This window comes from Pecten maximus, chromosome 9, assembly GCF_902652985.1.
Source record: "Pecten maximus chromosome 9, xPecMax1.1, whole genome shotgun sequence".
In the NCBI taxonomy this organism is placed as follows: Eukaryota; Metazoa; Mollusca; class Bivalvia; order Pectinida; family Pectinidae; genus Pecten; species Pecten maximus.
Genome location: NC_047023.1, coordinates 12,760,308 through 12,780,718, shown reverse-complemented (window position 1 = coordinate 12,780,718; position 20,411 = coordinate 12,760,308). Strand labels below are relative to the sequence as shown.

Sequence of the window (20,411 nt, the reverse complement as noted above, 5' to 3'; positions counted from 1 at the left end):
CGTTAACTCTATAGATTGTCGTTACATATCAAATAGTCAAATCCTCATTCGGTTCGTTTGTTTGTTTGGGTTGTTACGTCTCTGCAAATTCAAAGGTCATACATCTTTAAGGGAATACTAATAGAGAGCGCAGCTCGAACGGGCGAAGCCTGTTCGCGTAGCGAACTTAATGGTAGAGATGTCTCGGAAACCCCCCCTTTCCCCCCAATATACTTAGAGTTCAAAAACTTTCTCAGTAACCGGAAACAGGAAGTCACGACAAGATCCAGTGTTGCGCAAGACTGTATTCAAAGTCACATTCTCGGGAGATAACAAAATATCAACATTTTAAAAATATGCAAATGTTTGACTTCACACTAGTTAGAATTTGTTAATAAAATTTATCTCGAACAATTTCTTAATTTTTTTATATTCCAAACGTAACGGTATAATTTTCAACGAAAATATTTCCAGTGTTTTACGAGTGCAGCTCCGGTCCGTTCGAGTTGCATATCACGTGATGTATGGACTCGGTAAACTTCGGCAGATCTCGCGGTATTCGAGGAGTCACGTGACCACCGTAAATATATTAGCATCGAAATCACGGTCTTGATCCTCGAGTTTTAAAAAGATTACAATATTATATATATCTTATATATATATCTTACGCTAAATAAAGCATGTATTTAAATTCACATGATATTTGAGGCAGTGATACGACCAGTCTGTTTTACATTTCACACCATCGGAAACTGTACTACGTTCCGCATAGATGAAACAAATCACGTGGGATTTACTATTCTAGTAGACTAGATTATGTGTGCTTGTTTCTCGAATTCCACGCGCACCGGGATTGCTGCGCTCTCACGTAGGCCATGCCTAAAATTATATTAAATATGGATAATTGATACATTTTTTTTTATTATTTATTTATTCGTTCATTTTACATTGTCAAGTCATGGAATTAATTCTTCCCATGTTCATATACTATAAGTTAATTACCTTAATATAACCGTTGGCCCTTTTTCCTGCCATCATTCATAGATTTCCCCCCATATACCCGTAGTGGCTAGGGATGGTATTAATCGATCTCACACGGGGTATGACGCTATGACGTCATTCACAATAGCGTATCGTCATCATTTTATGCAGTGTAACAACGTCGCAATTTCAACACACAGTATTATGATTTCTCGATCAAAACGATTAACATCACCTAACAATTTTTACTTTTTTAAGACAATATGCGAGAAAAACATGGACTAATATCCTAGACAGGGATATATCAACCCTTGTGTAACTCTATCTCTCGGGTTGATATATTCCTGTTCACGGGACAGACTCATGTAAGATTGTGCCATTCTCCCATACATCACAGGGTGATCCCTTGGTTGCTAGGTCTGACTGTCTTGTTGGGAAGACGTGTTATCTATCGTCTAATGTACCCTAGGCGGTCGATTGTTAGGTGTTGTAATTACGCTAAACAACTGGACTTCTGCGTAAACAAAATAGCATAATGTGAGAAAAATAGTCATATCCCATCCTGAATACGTGACAGAGAAATGTCAAGCACTCCGTGGTATATCCTGATAGATATATTGACAACCTAACATATCACCTCTGGTCTTTGAGGTTTCTCTGTCACACGTTTAACATACGTGATATTGTTAAGGTCACCAGCCGAGTTCTCGATTTGGACGTGTTTAATTTGAATACTGTGTTGTCGGTGAAGCACGTGCAATATCGGAACACTGGCCACATGTGAGGAAGGGAAGGGTTTCTCGTGGATGCGTCTTACGACCGTATGAAATTGGATACAACAGGTCTTGTTATTTGGGGTCTCCAATATCAAATTACAGTTTGAAATGATTTCCAGTAAAGAGTAGTAGACTGATTATCCCAATGTCTGGGAGAATGAAATTTATTTAAACGCACTTCAGTTCGAAATACTGTAACTCAACTTATTTCGCGGCGAATTAATTTCGTGTTTTCATGTTAAACGACTTTTTTGTGGAGATTAGTTACGCGATTTTCAGCCATAAATGGCCTTGTGTAACTGTGAATAAAACTTTACTGCGACGATTGGTTACGCGGATTTTAATCGCCCGCCTCGAAAATTAATCGTACGCGAAAATAAGTTGGTTTACGGTATGCCAGACAGCATGGAAGGAGATAACGGGCTAAAGCACATGAGCTGGAAATCATCCTCGATTGGAGATATAATAGATATGGTCCGTATACGCCTTAATAGTAGCTTTCGACCGCTCCTTCAATTGTACCCTAGGACTGTTACAAGCACATGCAGCAAGAGAATACCAATTTTGTAGCGACTAGGGAAATCATTTCATTTTTCGTGCTGAAAGGTGTCAAGTGCACAATATGAAACCTGTAAAATTCTAATAACAGGAAAAGATTGGTGTTTATACTGTCAGATATGTTGTTGACCCGCCAGGGGTGTCTAATTCCGACATGTACTCAATGAGTTTAGATGTTGGTTACAGTGCGTCCGACAGTTGATTGAAGTCTGCTGTCTGGCTGTTTTTGGCAGACTGCAAGGAAGAGCCCATCGATGTGTTTTCAATACATTTTTATTATTAAATAGACATCATATGGAAACTGCTAGGATAAGCAACAGCCTTTCAAACACGCCTGTCTCGCCTAATGGCGTTGTACGACCCTGAATATAAACAGCACAATGTCAGACAATATCGGTTAACACGAATGCGCGTTGTGGCAAATAATAAAACGGTTAATGAAATCCGAAAGGGAATAACGACAGGCTTAACTGATGTGGGATCGTTACAGCCTTAAGGTCGTACACTCAGAGCATAAAGAGGAAGCACCAGAGAAAGCTATTTATACATGTACGAATTAGGCGAATCACACACGTACGTAAAACATATGTCAAGATATATATAACGAATGGATATTTAAAAAGAAAAAATCTTTTTTGTATATCATATACCTTTTCATACATGACAAAATAAACCAAGATGTTTGCACGAGTGCAGAGATGACATATGTTTATATAAAATGTATTGTTCCTAAATATTCAATGATTAAACAAATAAATATATATATTCATTGAAGGAATTCACGTCCACCGGGAGCAGACACGTAGTCCCGACAAGCGAAAAATTCCACATGGCGGACATCTTGATCCTTGTGGAAAAGGATTATTCTGGATTTTACCTTTCCATAAATTGTCCGATTGGACTACAGCAAAACGACTACACAAAACAAACTTATTTGTCCAACTTCATGGTTAATGATTTTTTGTCGTGATACCTAGAACCTTGAACAATACTGTTACCTCCTCTGCATTTTTTTGAATGCATATAACACAATTGACGAAGGAAGACATCTTTTTGACTCGTGCCCTGACCGGGCCCCGAACTCAACATCTACGGCACCCAATCGCCTAGCCAGAAATACCCGCAGCTTCTACCGCTGCGCCGCATCGGCGTTCTTAAAAAAGAACGTTTCAATGGCGCAGTGATGGTCGGTCCGATATCCTGACATGATCATAGTGGATGTCGTCTATAAGATGATATGAACACCTTGTTCGCAATGTATTTACATACATTGATGCGAATTGTACACATATTATAAATATTCATCACAGTACAACTACGACAGGAAATTCAAATTTATATCTTTGGATCACCAACACATAGTACATATGATACATTGTGCTAATTATTTGATATATAACATAGTAACACAATTGACGAAGGAAGACAACTTTTGACTCGTGCCCTGACCGGGCCTCAAACTCACGATCTACGACATCCATTCGCCTGGCAAGAAATACCCGCAGCTTATACGACTGCGCCTCATCGGCGTTCTTAAAAAAGAACGTTTCAATGGCACAGTGATGGTATATATATTTTATATATATGTGCTACAGAACAGTATATCAGGGAGAGACTCAGCCTATTTAGTCAATTCATACATATCTCGATGAAATAAACGAATTTTGGGAGACGTGTATGAAACAATAGCTGATCCGTTATGTAGAGTCTGGAATGGTTTGGGAGACAACAAATAATTGCTTCGTATGACGTGAAGCAATACAGGAAAGACACATTTCTGTTTGTGAAATATTAAAGGAGTATATATAGACTGTTTGACATTGACGCCGCCGTACGTGTATTGTTGAAATGCATACAACACTTTGAAATTTAATATTAAGAGATGATAGATTGAGAAGGGAATGTTCGTTTCTGACATAATGCAAGCAATGACTTATGTATAATGTCATGAGCATTGCTATACCTTTTGTCATTCTTAAACACGTTTCATGTGCAGCGACGCTTGCACAGCGTTCATATTGCTAGGATCTCCAAAAAAGATAACATCATTATATATCATTTTGACAAAATACATTAATACTTAGATGTAAACTGTCACCGTTATATATAATATAAATAACACATATCTGCATGGGTTTGTTTTATACCATTGAAACAATATCAGTCAAACATGAATTAACATAATATGTCTTCATCTTTGATTTTGCGAAGACGAGATGCAATCTAATATCAGTGAAAAGAATTTGATCTCGCTAAAATGCCAAGGGATGCAAACCTAAGCACGCCAAATCTGATCACACATATACTCAATTGTAAGAAGCATCTGTACATATTCTAATGATAATATATACTGTATATGTAAATATGCAACAGTTATTACATACCTTTGCCGTAATTAAAATATTAACTGTAGTCGTGTCTTCTGGGGGGAAATGATAGTTTCTTAGGCGGTCTTACTGAGAACTTACTGTGAAAAGAGATTCTTCATTGCCAGGTAATTATTCGATTTATTATAAACATCGATATTTGCTAGTATTCGAGTATCTTGTTTCTGTGGTTTCATAATAACATGGTACTGATATGATTTAATCTTGTTTGTAACATTTATTTCCATTGGTTTAAAAATGACGTCACCGTTTGTAACGTTGCCTTTGATAGGCTACCACAGCGACTTGATCGTTTATAAGAGGAAAGAGCTTGTCAAAATAGGCGGATTTCCTCTTGGATTGTGTACAGTAGACTAAATTAAAAGGAATAACTCACATTTTTCATGTTATGGAGCTATCACACAAAAGCCACAGTGTACTCTCATCATAAACCGTGAAGATGCGTATATTTAACCACACTCTATCAATATCTTAACATTGCGACCACATTAATGCAAAAATTCCTATTGGAAAATAATCCATAGGTATTTCTCTTTAAAATGGCCCTAGGTTGGCTGTTTATTATGATGAAACCATATTGATATGCCCGAATTCCTTTCTGCTTACAGTGTTGTTATTCAAAATGTTCTTCTCTAGCAAAAACAAAATAAACAATAAAAATATTTCTCTCGTATAAACTAACAGACTACCAAATATTCCCAAAGATAATTCAAACTTTAATTAAAGTCGCACTATACCTAGACCAAAAAGGAAAATATAAAACCTTTCCGTGTGAATACATTTTTTTTAATGTACACTGCAGCACTTTTCTTGCACTCTACTGTACACAATTGCTGCTGCTGGTAGCATTCGATCCTGTCGACGACCTGATGGTGCATCAGATTTCTAGGCAAAGACAGAAGATATCAGATATGCCTTGAAACATGAAGATACCGTCACACTAAAAAGCAATTATTTACTGTAATGTATTATCTTCAGTTCAAAGTGTAGATTCCTGAAATTCCAATAACAATCTTACACAATAGGTTTTGTTCTTTATGATCTCTGTATTGGATTACAATAAAACAATGTATATATAGATCTTTCGTTAAGAGAAATGTTTTAGGTGACAAAGTTACCAAGGCAGCGTTGACCTAGTGCATGATAGCAAATCAATGTATTATCCCGATTTTAAACAAAAGTAATGAGTACATATATATTTAAATGGAACGGAATTTTGTGTTGCATATACGTAATAAGATACATTTAACTGACATTGAGAAACAATTTTCATTTTCAAAATAAGCAGATATTGGCACAGTATAATGCACGTCTGAAAATAATTACCTTTGTTCAAACATTATTCTTACCAAATTGGTCTAGACACTTGATTCGACGATAATATGATTTCTGATGGAGGAAGTAAAATTTGCATTAAAGGATAAGATATTTCCTTAATAACTTGAAAAAATCACGAAATCATGATCAAAGAATGTTAATACTAAGATTTAAAATTAACGGTGATAGCGATTTATGGTACATTTCCAACTGGTTTCATTTTAACATCAGATTGCAAACTCGGGCCACTGATTTATAAAAAGAAAATCAGTTGCGATTCAACCAGTACAAAAGTTATTGCCTACACATGGTAAATCTGAGGAAATAAACAGGTTTATCGCAGTTTTATTACCGAGATCTTAAAAGCATCCACATCGCAACCGCCAAGAAACCAATAGGCACATCTTTGTTCATTTCATGTTGCGATCTTGATAGCCGTGCGTTTAATGATAACGTAAAGTTCACTGAGCGAAGTGCCGAGGTGAAAGCCTCAGCACTATTCATAAATTAATGAACACTGACTAGTATCAGATGTAAAAACTAATTCTTTGTTTGTTTTTGAAACCCTTCTACTGGGGATAAATTCTCAAGAGTTTGACGGCTTTTGTTCCCGGTAGGTCGCCTACATTTCTCATTATCTGGAAACATATTTTCGAAATAATTCTATTGCATGCAATCATAATAATTTCGACATCTAATCATCTGTTTGTTTGATTGAGATAAATATGATTAGGGGACCGAAGAAGTTATTAGACAAAATATTTATTTATGGTTTTATTTTATTTTCAAAGAGCGGGAATGGAAATTTCTTTATCTCAAGATGTAAATACTTGCCATAAATATGATTTTCGTATTAAAAACCCAGATGGTATTAGGGTTTGTGTTTTTATTGAGAAATGTATTACATATCCAGGTGATAATTCTCATTCTTTACCTAAAGTTTGGTTTATAGTTAGATCCACGTAAATTACACTGGGCGTATATATCTAGGAATCATAATAAATTATGCTTTCTTCTATAATGATGTAAATTAATGATTTCTCCTGCTTATGTCATTAGATGAATATCAAATCATTTTCCTTTATTATATATTTTTTTTCTTCTTAAAGATAATGAGAATTTCTGATAATCATCGGCTGTATTGTGTAAGCAACTGACATTTAATACGACGCAACAATGTTCATGATAAAAAACAAATTGTTTATGACTTTTCTCTTTTACCTTTAAATGCACTTATTACTGTTCATGTCTGGTGGCAATTATTTGATTGGCGGATAACGAATGCATTATCTGTCTATATAACCTCGTTTTGTCTTGATACGATCTGTATATTTGACTGATATTATCATACATGAACGTTATCAGTGTGAGGTGTAATCAATTAATTGATATGTGCATTCTGCCAGGTGTATTTTTAGAACATGTATGATTTGGATAGTTTGGTATTGTTTTTACTAGACAGACTGTTGTCTAGTAATCAACACTATAAATCAGCACTATATTTACACCAGGTCTCTTGACTCTTGACATATGATTTAAACACTGATGTATTGTTTATATATCTATCTTTTATCGGACTAATATCAGACTATATTTCACACCCCAAGTTATATTTCCCATTTTTGTTTTGTTATGTTGTTGAGTAATACATGTTCACAGAGTAAGGATATTATACTGCTCCAAAACGTCCGTGCTTTTGTAAATATTTCGCCGGTGTCTTGAACTCGCGGATATTAGTGAAAAGGCTAATGGAACGAAAATAAAATTGGAGAGGACTTATATAGGCTTGCCTGTTGTCCAATCAATTTGTTTTATAGCAATAAAATTTGTTGAAATGAAATGAAAATAAAACCCCTCGAAATACAATTGCCATACAGTACTTTGGAATTCGATTTGTTTTCAATTTCACAAAATTTTATTCAACAGAGAAAAGGATTTAACAACAGGCATATGCCTATATAGAATTCGTTTTGTTTAGATGTCTTCGCGTTTTAATTGGTCAAGGCATTTTCTATGTGACACAATCTAACATTTGAACTGTTCTGATATTTTCCAGACAAACTTTCGACATCGCATGATTCAACACTGTATAACTGAGAACTAATTTGAGTCTCTGTTTGTTAGACAGACAGGAAAACAGGAAATGTAAAAAAAAATGTCTTACGGCACTAGACGAGAATGCATTCAGTAAAATCATTTTAATTACTCAAACCAATGCAGGAGTTGGATATTTTTTTTGTGTACAGAAACATTTCTTTGTTTTTATTTTGTCGAATTTTCCTCGCAACAGCCAGGGTCATATGAGGACGGTACCAGGGAGACACCAACAGCCCGTCCTCATATGACCCTGGCTGTTGTTATCTCCTTGGCACCCGTCCGCATATGAACCTGGCTGTTGGTGTCTCCCTGGTACCGTCCTCATATGACCCTGGCTGTTGCGAGGACGTTAAACCCCTGAATACAAAACAATATTGATAACTCAAATTCGACAAAATGAAAACAAAGAAATGTTTCTGTACACAAAAAAAATAATTGGGAAGAGACAGTCGGCCTAAGAGCTGCACAAGTTGTCCAAATGCATGATTCAAAAGGCGCGATTGAATAGTATCCCTTCTTTCCATTCATTTTCCCAATACCTTCTTTAACTTTGCTTCACTTTGGACTTTTGTGTTCTTTGTCACTGTTTTCTGTATACGCAGACAAATCAAAGTCTCATCTATGTGATGTTCTGTGCTTAAAGTCTGCTTTGTTGGCAAAGAGTTAGACTGAAATGCTAGTTTCCAGTATAATATGACTGGGTGGCGTGTTAAACTACCGTACATCCCTGTGTCATTTTAGTGTAATGACGATGAAAATGCCTCCGTTAATTACCCCATCATTCCTAAAATGACCAAATTGCGGAGATAGGACCTATATTATACTGAACAAACCGTTAACCGTTGGAACAGAACATCGTAACTACAGCATCAGCCACATTAATTGGTGCCAAAGCAAAACAGTGTGCCACTCCTGAAATGAAAACAACGTTAATGCCAACGAAATCATCATATACGTCGACCTTTCTATCGCACAATGAAATAGAATGTCTGCAAACGAGATAATAAAACTCCTTTGTCCTTATCATCCTTCACTTCCTGAAACACAACTGTGTACATATATCTGTCAGCAGTGAACATTTATGATTGAATTTAAAAGCAAAGAAGATATCATCGAAGTAAAGAACATTATAGCGATTCGGAAATTAAAGTCATTTTCCAGGAAACGGGCACAGTTGGATTCGGGATCTAGAATGCAAGAATTAATTTAAAAAGCACCTTGCCGCTTATTGAAACATAATGTTTCTATGACATTTTGCTTGCAATATTCAGTTTTACAACTGCGCAAAACATAAGAATTTTTAATACAATGCCTCTATATATTATGTATGAGAACCAAACAAAAATATGTTATGTTCATTAACAATCAATCAATGATAACAGTTAAAAATAACAACAAAAATCAGAAATATCTCTTTACAAAGCATTTCATTAAAAACACATCATTATATAATCATACACCATTCACAAACTTTTTCCCTAGCTAGATTTCCCAATATTATGATAAATTACATTGATGTCAGTATGTGTCGTCGTCGTCGTCGTTGTCGTCGGTGTTGTTGTTGTTGTTGTTGTTGTTGTTGTGCTTAGTGTATTTTGATGTTATCGCTCGTGACGTGCCCTGTAAAGATATGGATATACAACCACATCTATAATAGAGGCACGTTTTCAACTAAAAGCATTGCATTTCCGATCGATTTCTGAACACAATAATTTAAGTAATAATGTCGTTACAGTGCATTTGTTGACTGCTTAGTGTGACAATATGAATCAAAATGTCACTAAAATTAACTAGAGCAATGGTAATATGATACGGAGTTAATTAACTAACACGAAATATCAGCTCGTAAAATGATGTACTTTACGATATGCTTTTAATGCCACATTGTAATAACATAAATGTTCTGCTGATGTCCTATCCTTCCATTTAACCGGTCGCCTTTCGGTGGTATATTTCTATATATTTTGTGAAGTATGAGAGTGATGGGAGGTCGTTTGTTTCGTTTCTTTACTTAATGTTGATATGTGTTATTTGATGATAATGTTCAAGATACATTTTATCAAATAATCAAATCTTACTCAAATGATATGAAATACATGGAATATACATTTGCAATAATAGTTATCATTATAGTTTCATAAGCATAATAAATGTGTATTATAAGGTTTTCTTGCCACACGTAGCTGAGCTGTTTAACAGCAGATAAAATATTTCAAACATTGCATGTTTTATCATTAAGACATACATTTTGTATATATGTGATATACTGTGCACCATATTAAGATATTAATAAGAATTACTTCCCTCTGCTTGTACATTTAACTTTCTCATTCTGGGTTAATTGCAACTTGCGTCATAACCATAACATATTGGAACACACAGATGCACAGGATATAACTTAAATCATGTTCAGAGAGTCCCCTAATTTTCTCAGTCTCATTGAAGTGCAACTTGCTTATAACCGTATTGGATTGGATCACACTTATTCATAACATCTTTGATCCATGATGTATTGTCAATCGATAACAATGTAGACAAACATCCATTGTTGTCGCATTACATGATAACGTCAGTATATCCACCTGATTTAGCAGCATTTCAATTTTGATTGCTAATTTGCAGTAAATTATCTGGGTATGTAATTGTGAATATAATAAGAACATACATAATTGATAATATTCTATTATAATAATAGGCAATCACACTTATACTTAATCTGATACTCCCTGAATGTCTGTCTTCCTTTCGGAATACAAATCAAGGAGATTCATTCCGGCCATTCAGTTAGCTGATGCAATATGAGGAATGGAAAGTAGCATCTGGCATATGTGACCCTTGGTATTTTTGTTATGTAAAACATATTCCCACATCTTTTATTCATTTTGCTCCTGTTACACAATATTGGTCAGCACTTAACTGATTATCTGGACCTTCTATGCGATAGATATACAGACTAGAGAATGGACATGAAAACAATTTATGTATGGTCCTTTATGTATTGTTTAGAGAATGTCAGCATGAGACATTTCTGGCCAAACAATGCCAATATACTCCAACAATGAATAGAACAATAAAAGGAACCATAATTTAAAGAAAAGGTCGATTCACATTGATAGCAAAGTATCATGATAAAGAAACTGCATCAAGCAAATTCTATTGATTTAACTTCAAACACTGTTTATAAGTCAGTAGACAAGAAAGGAAAGATTAACAACTCGTATGTTATTATGGTGAGATTATATAAATGCTTGTCTGTTTTGTATCTCATAATACAGTCATTGTCCCCTACGTACGAGAAAATCACTGTCCCCTATTTAGGAAACAATATGTGTTCCCTATGAAGGAGACTAGCAGTGCCCCTATGTACGAGACAGTAAGTGTTCCCTGTGTAAGCGACTAGCAGTGTCCCTATGTAGGAGACAGTACGTTTTCCCTATGAAGGAGTTATTATACCCTATGTATGAGATAATAAGTGTTCCATATGTATGAGACAGTAGGTGTCCTCTATGCACGAGATAATAAGTATCCCCAATGTACGAGACAGGAGTGTCCCTTATTAAGGAATCATTAATTGCCCCCTATTTAGGAGACAGTAGGGGTCAACTATGAAGGAAACAGTAAGTGGCCATATTTAGGAGAGAGTAAGTGTCTCCCTTGTAAAAAACAATAAGTGTCCCAAATTTAGGAGACAAAGTGTTCACTGTGTAGGAGCCAGCAAGTGCCCCATATTTAGGAGACAGTAAATATCCCCTATGTACGGGACAGTAAGTGTCCCCAATGAACGAGACAGTAAGTGTCCTCTGTTAAAGAGTCATTAAGTGCCCCCTATTTAGGAGCAGTAAGTGCCCACTATGAAGGAGACAGTAATTGTCCCATATATAGGAGACAGTAAGTGTCTTCTATTTAGGAGACAGTAAGCGTCGCCTGGTAGGAGACAATAAGTGTCACACATGAAGGAGACTTTCAGTATTTCGCGGTGTCAATTAGTTGGGGGTAAATAAAATGTTCTTATGCAATATCATAATATATGAGCTATTGATGGATTGTGTTGTGACGAATCAAGATTGGGCACTTGCGCCCTGTAGTCTAAGATGAGTTATTGCCTCTCATATCGTCGCCCCTTTCACACGACATGACTGTGAAGTTGTTGAAGGTAACATACAATGTTACAGGTTCAATGTAAACATTCACTTTTCCCTCAAGTAATAACGACATTTATTGTAATACGATATTAAAAGTTATTTTAACGAGATTTAAAATTGTTATGGCGATTTTGAAAGTATTTATTACGAAATTTAAAAGCGTTACTACGAGCAAGAGATTGTGTTCATTGATCTAACCATTTTTTTTCGGCTTCCATACATAACACTGTCAATACAATAATTGATTTCCTGCTGCATTATTAAGTAGGTTTTGAAAAAGACATAACAAATGCAAGTTGATCGTCAAGAGCCGTCTGAAAGGTCATTAAAATTGTGCACATAAACAACTCCAAATGTTTGATTGCATTGAAATACTCTCGTTGTGATAATTATGATTATTCAACTATGCACTCGCGAACCACATCCGCAAATCAGTCATTCGAGCCTGGTCATTGCAGGACAACGTTCAGTTCGATAATCAAACTCCTTTGACATTAGACTAAAGTATATATCGGATAATTGGCCTCGACTTCATTTTACAGATAGCATGTATCGTTATACGTATACGTCATTAGTAAGAAAGCATCACCAAGGAAACAGGCTATGACTGCTTAGCCTGCTATTAGTAAATGGCCATTAAGGGTGTACACCGCAATTTCCTTACACGGAATAGTACATTGTTAAGAAAATCCAGAGAACATGGAAGAAAATGTTCAATAATGCAAGATTTTTTCTTGCAGACGTAATCATAGTATATATTAAACATGTTTGTCACATGATATCCTCGTGCAGGGACAAGTTTCCAAATGGTTGACATCTGAGCTGATATAATGTTAAATCAAACTAATTTTATGTTGTCATATGACCTTCATATGACCTGGGAAAATATCTAAAATATTCATGCTTTCTTATTTGATTTGGAATGGCTCTCTCGTTTTGGGTTTTGGTCAATGGCTCAACTGGGATATGGACTCAAATAAGCATAATTACGGTCATTTGAAGGTCATCAGATAATGTTATCACATAGACAATGCCAAACCGTTATCACCCCGTTACTTGACGGATCATCTGTATTATAAATCAGGTGTTCTTAATGTCCAACGTAAGCTGAAAATCGTCTATGTTACTATGTTTGAACATTAGGGACATTACTTTTATCGCAAAAGTAAAACAAAAGCTCTATAGAAAATCTTCTTATTGGCACAGACAGCTTCTTAAGACAGTGGCGACGAATTGTTGGAATATTTTACTTCCTACTTTCATCAGTCAGACGTTATGTTACATATCATCATAATTATATTATGCGATTCTATGGTAATTATTTGGATAATCATATTGAAATTTTTTCATCCTAAGTTACATGGATTTGCGTCATGGGTTGTATTTTGAAGTTGGTGTCACATTTATCTGTAAAGTTGAATTAGTTCTTATACGTTTTTAGCTTTGTTAAATCCATTGTATTCTCAACGGAAATCTGTTACTATTATTAGCATTACGCGACAAAATTCTACCTTGTTGATTGCTATTGTTTGTTATCACTGGAGTATATACATGTATATATATTGTTCGATTACAAATTATAAAAATTTACAAAACAATAGATGTTGCATAAGAAAAAGAATGTATTATTGATTGATAAACGGGGGGTAATTTAACTCATCCATCCTAGATCTTACATGAGTTCCGCAAAGGCGTCACAGACAATTTTTTTTTTTCATAAGAATCGTTGGTGCTATGTCATGTCCACTTTCCTTTTATCAACTCAAATGGAAAAAAAATACGAAAAAAAAATTTAAAACTGTCTGGTCCACTGACATTTTGATAGAACGATCAGGAGCGTGGTGTCTTAAATCTCTAAATTAAGATATAACTTGTGTTAGTGGGAACATTGAAAGCTCAGCATCTCTTTTTTTCCATTGACACGCGATTCTGCGGGTAATTTTTATCAGGACAGTTTATACGTGAATCGTTGGATTACATCCTAGAAAGTGATATCCATTAAATTGCTTCTGAATACATTTATGTGAAAACCTTCCTAGATGCGTATGATATAGTACCTGTTAGCATGCAACACTGTACATGGTCTGAATCATTATCATTTGACTGATAGTGTTATTATATATTATCTATCCTTAAATATTCTGGGTTTTTCTAGCTTCTGTATTCCTCCACTCATTGTTGTCGGGAGATAGCAAAACAATCCTTTTTAATGCTCGTGATTTCTAGTCAAACCGGGGACACCAAAACAACTTAAACTTAGGACAGTCTTCTACGTCCTAGCTATATTGAGTAAATGTGATTCCTTAGCTTTTTTAAATCAAACAGATTCGTTTACTGTGTTTATCATATTTGAAAGCATATAAGAATGTAAAAACAATAAGGAATAATGCTAAATGTGGTGGCGGGTATTGTTGAAAGAGGAAAACAATAATCAAATTAAGAAATGTTGTTTGCTCGATGATATGTCCAAGTCATCACCACAACATGATGACGTTACTTACATGTTACCTGAAATCTATGAAGATTTATACTGATATGAAGCAGAAGACGCTTACCACTTTGGAACCCATGTCTTATTATACTTCACAACAAAGTTAGATGGTATACTGGAATAGGGTTTCAATTTGTCCGTCCGTCCATCCGTTTGATAGTCCACCAGTGTCTATCATGATTTTGTTTTGACAATTCCTACATTTTTATTCAAATCTATGCTAAAACACTGATATTAGGCATTTGGGCTTATCATTTTTTATCCGACTATCTTTACGGCATTTACACAGTTTTTCGTTCTAATTGTTGAATATTGTCTAAATAACATCACTTACAGTTTTCATCCATACTTTCCCTAACATCACTGAGGTAGTCATTATACACTGGAGTAAGGAAAATGCATTCATGTCCTTGATTTAACCATTTTCATGGCATTTATATCCTTATCTAGACGTTTAAGACGTAGACTTGATAATTATGTATATACCAGCGTGTATTTAAGAAAACAATCCTGGAGATAGGCCTACTTCTCTTTGTACTTTTTCAGGTGTTTCCATGCAAATATTTGACTTGATTTGACTTTTTCAGTGCATCGAATAGGAGCGGAAATTACATGTCTAATTTAAATAAGATTGTTAATTGAATATACTTTTCCTAGAACGAAATTCAAACTACAAATTTATTTATTTTATATTACACTTGCATAATATAACCCTGTACATTTTTTTAATTACAGGTATGGAAGATGGCTGGCGCTGGCTGGGCAGTTGCTGCCTTAGGGTCCTTGCCGATGCTGTACGTTTTCAGAACAAACGTCGTTGACGGTGTTCAGAAGTGTGAAAACATATTCAGAGATCTCCCTAGGTCTCACAGGAAGGCGTTTTTAACTTATGCTGCTGTCGTTGTCTTTCTTATCCCTATATGTCTCCTTATTTTCTGTTACACTAGTATCTTTCTTAAGATAGCAAGAAAAGCAAAGGAGAGCCAAACATCTAAACGACATTCAATCAAACCTGGGAAGATACATCTTCAAAGCACAAACTCGAATTCCTTACCAAAGGCAAAGATCAAGACATTGAAAATGACCTTTGTCATTGTGGTAGTGTTTCTCGTGTGTGGAATTCCATACTTTATCGCCGAAATGATTATGTCCTATGGTGACCACTGTATCATATCAGACCTTGTGTACGGAATCATTGGCGGGCTAGCAGCCGCAAACTCAGCAGCTAATCCATATGTCTTTTTATTGTTTAACTGCAATGGACGCTACTCTCGTGACCGAAAGAGATCAAGTTCAGACACCATTGGGAATTCGACAACCCGGACCGTTTATTCAACAGCAAGCACTCGCTCTGACTACGTGGGCGACTCCAAGGCTATTTACCAACCGTCGATAAAATACAAGTGGAACGCTAGTAGTCAAAACAGCATGGAACTGAACTGCATGCGATGAAATGAATTTGTTTCTTTCATCATATTAAACCACTTTATTGACTTTAACTTTCATCAAATACACTTTTTGTTTTATTAATCAATCCGAATTGTGTTGGGGAACATGTAAATACTTATATTAAAGTGAGAAATTGAAATAACAAATGATGTTTTGAAGGTTATATATATACATGTATGGCATATTGGAACTATGTTTGAACGAAAACACGCTTTAGGCTATATGTAATGTATTTAGTATAAAGTATTATGTATCCGAAGCCAGAGAGGCATGATCAACCAAATTACATCCGTTATGTCCTTCGACGTTTACCGAGCCAATACTGTTTGTATATGTATCATATAAACATATAAGTATTTGTTGGGAGGTAAAGTTACGAGCACTGAAGGTTTAGTTACACCTGATTTGCATTGCATATGGTGCGAGACTCACTGAGACTTTATACGACTTGAAAACAAAAACGTTAAGGAAACACTTCCGTTGAAGGTTGAATAGTTTATTATTCCATATGTTTTCGTAGTGTAACAATGGTCAACAATCAGTGTAGTAAAATTTAATCATAAGAATCATATAAAAAAATATATACATTATAAAATTGTACGTTTTATTTTCGGTATGTTATTGATATGTGTTTACATTGCATGATAATTATACGATAACAGTTAATTAGATAGAAAACTGATTGAATAGATTGCGAAAGTCATAAAAATGCCCTTTTACGTGGACAGTTCGCCGTCAAAAGTGCTGTTAATTAATAATTTTAATCAATTCAAATTTAATTGTAATATACATCAGATATTAAAAAATGTAGAAAATACAAACGTACCGTCGCATTTTTATTTATTTTTTTTTTTTTTTTTTGATTGTCCTGCGGTCGCCTTTTACAATCGAAGCGCAACTCATTATAGCAATCTACTTATACTTTAAAGATAGATAAATATCCATTAAATATCATGCTTAGTTACATTAAATGTACTTAACATACATATTTGAACCTTCAAAATGTCCTCTGGTAGCAGGTATTCTGCATGAATTGGAAAGATATTCATGTTGGGTTGATTGCAAATCTACATTGAAAGCGATAAGACTAAAATTAAGTTTGAATTCAGCTAATTTAATTTTATGTAGACTTGCGTGTTTTTTAAATGCTCCATTCAACCTGTCTATTGTATGACCTGGTTTTGTAGCTATCAACAAATTGCTTTTTTAATTCATAATTAAAAGAGAAGTGTATTTTGTGAATGAATGAATTCTGACTTGAAATGAACATTTTAATATTATTGCGGTTAACACTTCAATGTGTATTGATATACAATAATATTGTAACAAGTTTTACCGTCCTATACGTGTAGAACAAGTGGAAAACAGTATTTCAGTAAATTATCATTGATAACATTTACAGTGTTTCAAGCAACTCGCCATCTCGAATCATGATTTGTTTGTTGAACAGTGTAAACTGCTGGTAAGAATTGCCCATCCATCATCGTTTTTTACATCCATATACATTCAGATTTTTTTGTTTTTGTTTTTTATTGACTACCTCTGTGAAACGCTATTCCCTGTTTTATCTTTGTCCTCCATGAAATGTCAACCATGTTTTGTTCTCAAAAAGTACATGTTTTGATAGATTAGAAGAAAGATATCTATCTGTATATGTTACTGCGAGTGCTTCATCAACTTTACATGTACATATTTGATTTTGAATGATGTTCTCTGATATTTTGCCGTTTTCATTGTAAATAATATTGTCTAAATTGTTATTATCGATACAATGTTAATATCTGAATATAGACTATATCGCTACTATATGAGTATTCTGATCATGGTTATGTTGGTGTTGTTTTTAAGAAAAGTAAATAGTTGCTAACAAAATCAAGATTACAACATTAAGATATGAAGTACATGACTCCCTGAAAGAAAACCTGTCATTGACAAACTTCATTTGGGACAAATGTTTTGAAAGCCTGGTGATTGCAAGAATTACGCAAGAATTCAAATTGCATTAACGTTGTCCTGCAGGGTAGTTCAAACTATAAGGAATTCCTCATGAACGAGTTAAAATCAAAGTGGCATATTGTGTTTTAATTGTTTAATGGTTTTGTTTATAGACAAGTGCTTTGCCAAGGCACGATTGATAATAACCTTTCAGCGATAGTCACAATTGATCATACTATATGCTTGCCACAATCAAAGCCTGATAATAATAGATCCATGGTACCTGCTAGGTCATATAAGTCTTTGTTCCTTTAGACTAATAACAGTACTATCCACTGTGTTTTGGACGGTTTGGTCTTTGCTTAATTTTGTTCATTATCAAATGGAATTTTTTCTCCGAAAATTTCTGAATCATGAAAATTTGTAATGATATGTATATAGGGACTTACAGGTATAAACTTTACTATATTATTCAGTGAGAACAGACTCTGGTTACAATTGATTTATTATGCGTTTGATTGTTTTAATGGATATATATTCTATTATTATTAATCTAAAACAAAGTATGCACAAATGCATTATGCTTTTTAAATATATCAGACAGAATTGAAATTCAGAATAAGAAAGTTGGATTAGAGCTTGAGGAATAAAAATATGCATAGTATGCATGTCGAAATTGAACCATTTCTTTTATAAAGAAGCATTTATGCATCTTCGGTCCTGTCACAGACAACAAAAAGAATGTATAGATTGAAAATGGCCACCATATATGGCATATGGTGACATTTAATATCAATTCTAAACATATTACAAATTAACAATACAAAATTAACATAGCATAACACAATAATTAAAAAACGTCCAAAAATAAACATCTAAAAATGACAATGATAGTCAATTACAACAAAAGCCTGTGTGGGGGTTGCCAAACTCCGCCACAAAACCAGCCTGTGAAACGCTGCTGGTTTCCCCATTATAAATATTTGTAGATTATTTTTGTGTCGGATGTTTTCAAAATTGGTCGCGTTAAAGTTTCACATCAATGTCCATTAAAAACCTATGGTACTCGTTTTCATTTGTTTAAAATTTGTTCCAATACAAAATAAATTGTTGGGACAAAGCATTAACTACCCTTAACGATTACATGCTCGAAAACATACTAAATGTTATAACACAAGAGAATGATAAACATATGTATTTTCATTAATTATCTACGAGTGATTTTCTTAACTGTAAATAACACCATATTATCTGCCACCGATCATCTCATGAACCAAAACGAATCATGACGGTTCTGTTTTGCATGTGTCGATTCTATTTTATACAGAAAATATCATTCTTTAACATATATAATTGATCTATTGACAATGTAGTGACGTTCAGATGCATTTTATTCCTTAACAAACACAATAACTATATTCACGCGGATAACATTTGTAAATTAATACAGAATCCAAAGGTGTAAACGCGTACAAACGAAAGAAGAAACAGTGTGATTTGTAAATACTGTACGAGTACCTGTTTGTGTAAAGGATAACGACATGTGTTTGACATAAATAGTGGGGAGACGTTATCATTTTGGATTTGACATATGTATATATTTTACTATTGATCGATTGACTACGCTGTACCATTGTATCAATCGGAGTGCATTGCAGGTTTAGTATTGTCTATTTCGATTGTCACTTTTCTTTTGTAGATTTAACATTTAGTGATGTTAATCATAAAGCAATGTCAAAATTCTGTACATTTCTTTGTCGTATGATTATAATTCAAGAAGATTACATCCTGTTATTTTATTTCTTGATGTTTTGTACTTTTTGACATCAATATATGAAACCACATCCTGGAAATCAGATGTCTGTATGGACGCCACACATACTGCCAAGTAGCATGCAATATTTATGTAGTATTATATGGCAAACATGTTGCAATGTAACCGGAGCATATATTCTGATGGTTTGTCTTCTGCCGATAGTATTAAATCATGTACATGTGAATTTCAACAAACTGCGTAAAACAAGAGTTTCAGCATCTGCTGTCTTCAGTACATGACACGTGTTGTTATAGCCTGTTTATGACATCCTAGTCGTATAGTCGTATCATAAGACACAAACAAACGAACAAACATATCTGTTGTATCACGCTAGAACGTATTTCCAGGTCTTGCGGGGGGTAACATCACAGTGAAATGTCGGTATAAACCGGCTATAGTTTATCTAACACCATGAAAGTAATCTACTTTAGAAGACGATTCTATCCAATAACAAACATCGAATCGGTGTCTGCATCTCTAACA

General features: G+C 34.6%; 1 protein-coding gene across 1 annotated transcript in view; it reads left to right on the top strand.

The window, feature by feature from the left end:
- LOC117334999 (cephalotocin receptor 2-like) overlaps positions 1-19,911 on the top strand; it is a 43,060-nt gene extending 23,149 nt beyond the window's left edge. Inside the window, exon 2 of the mRNA XM_033894890.1 lies at positions 15,464-19,911. Coding sequence (XP_033750781.1) covers positions 15,464-16,180 — 717 coding nt within the window. The 3' untranslated portion in view covers positions 16,181-19,911. The remainder of the gene's footprint in view (positions 1-15,463) is intronic.
- The last annotated feature ends 500 nt before the right edge of the window (positions 19,912-20,411 follow it).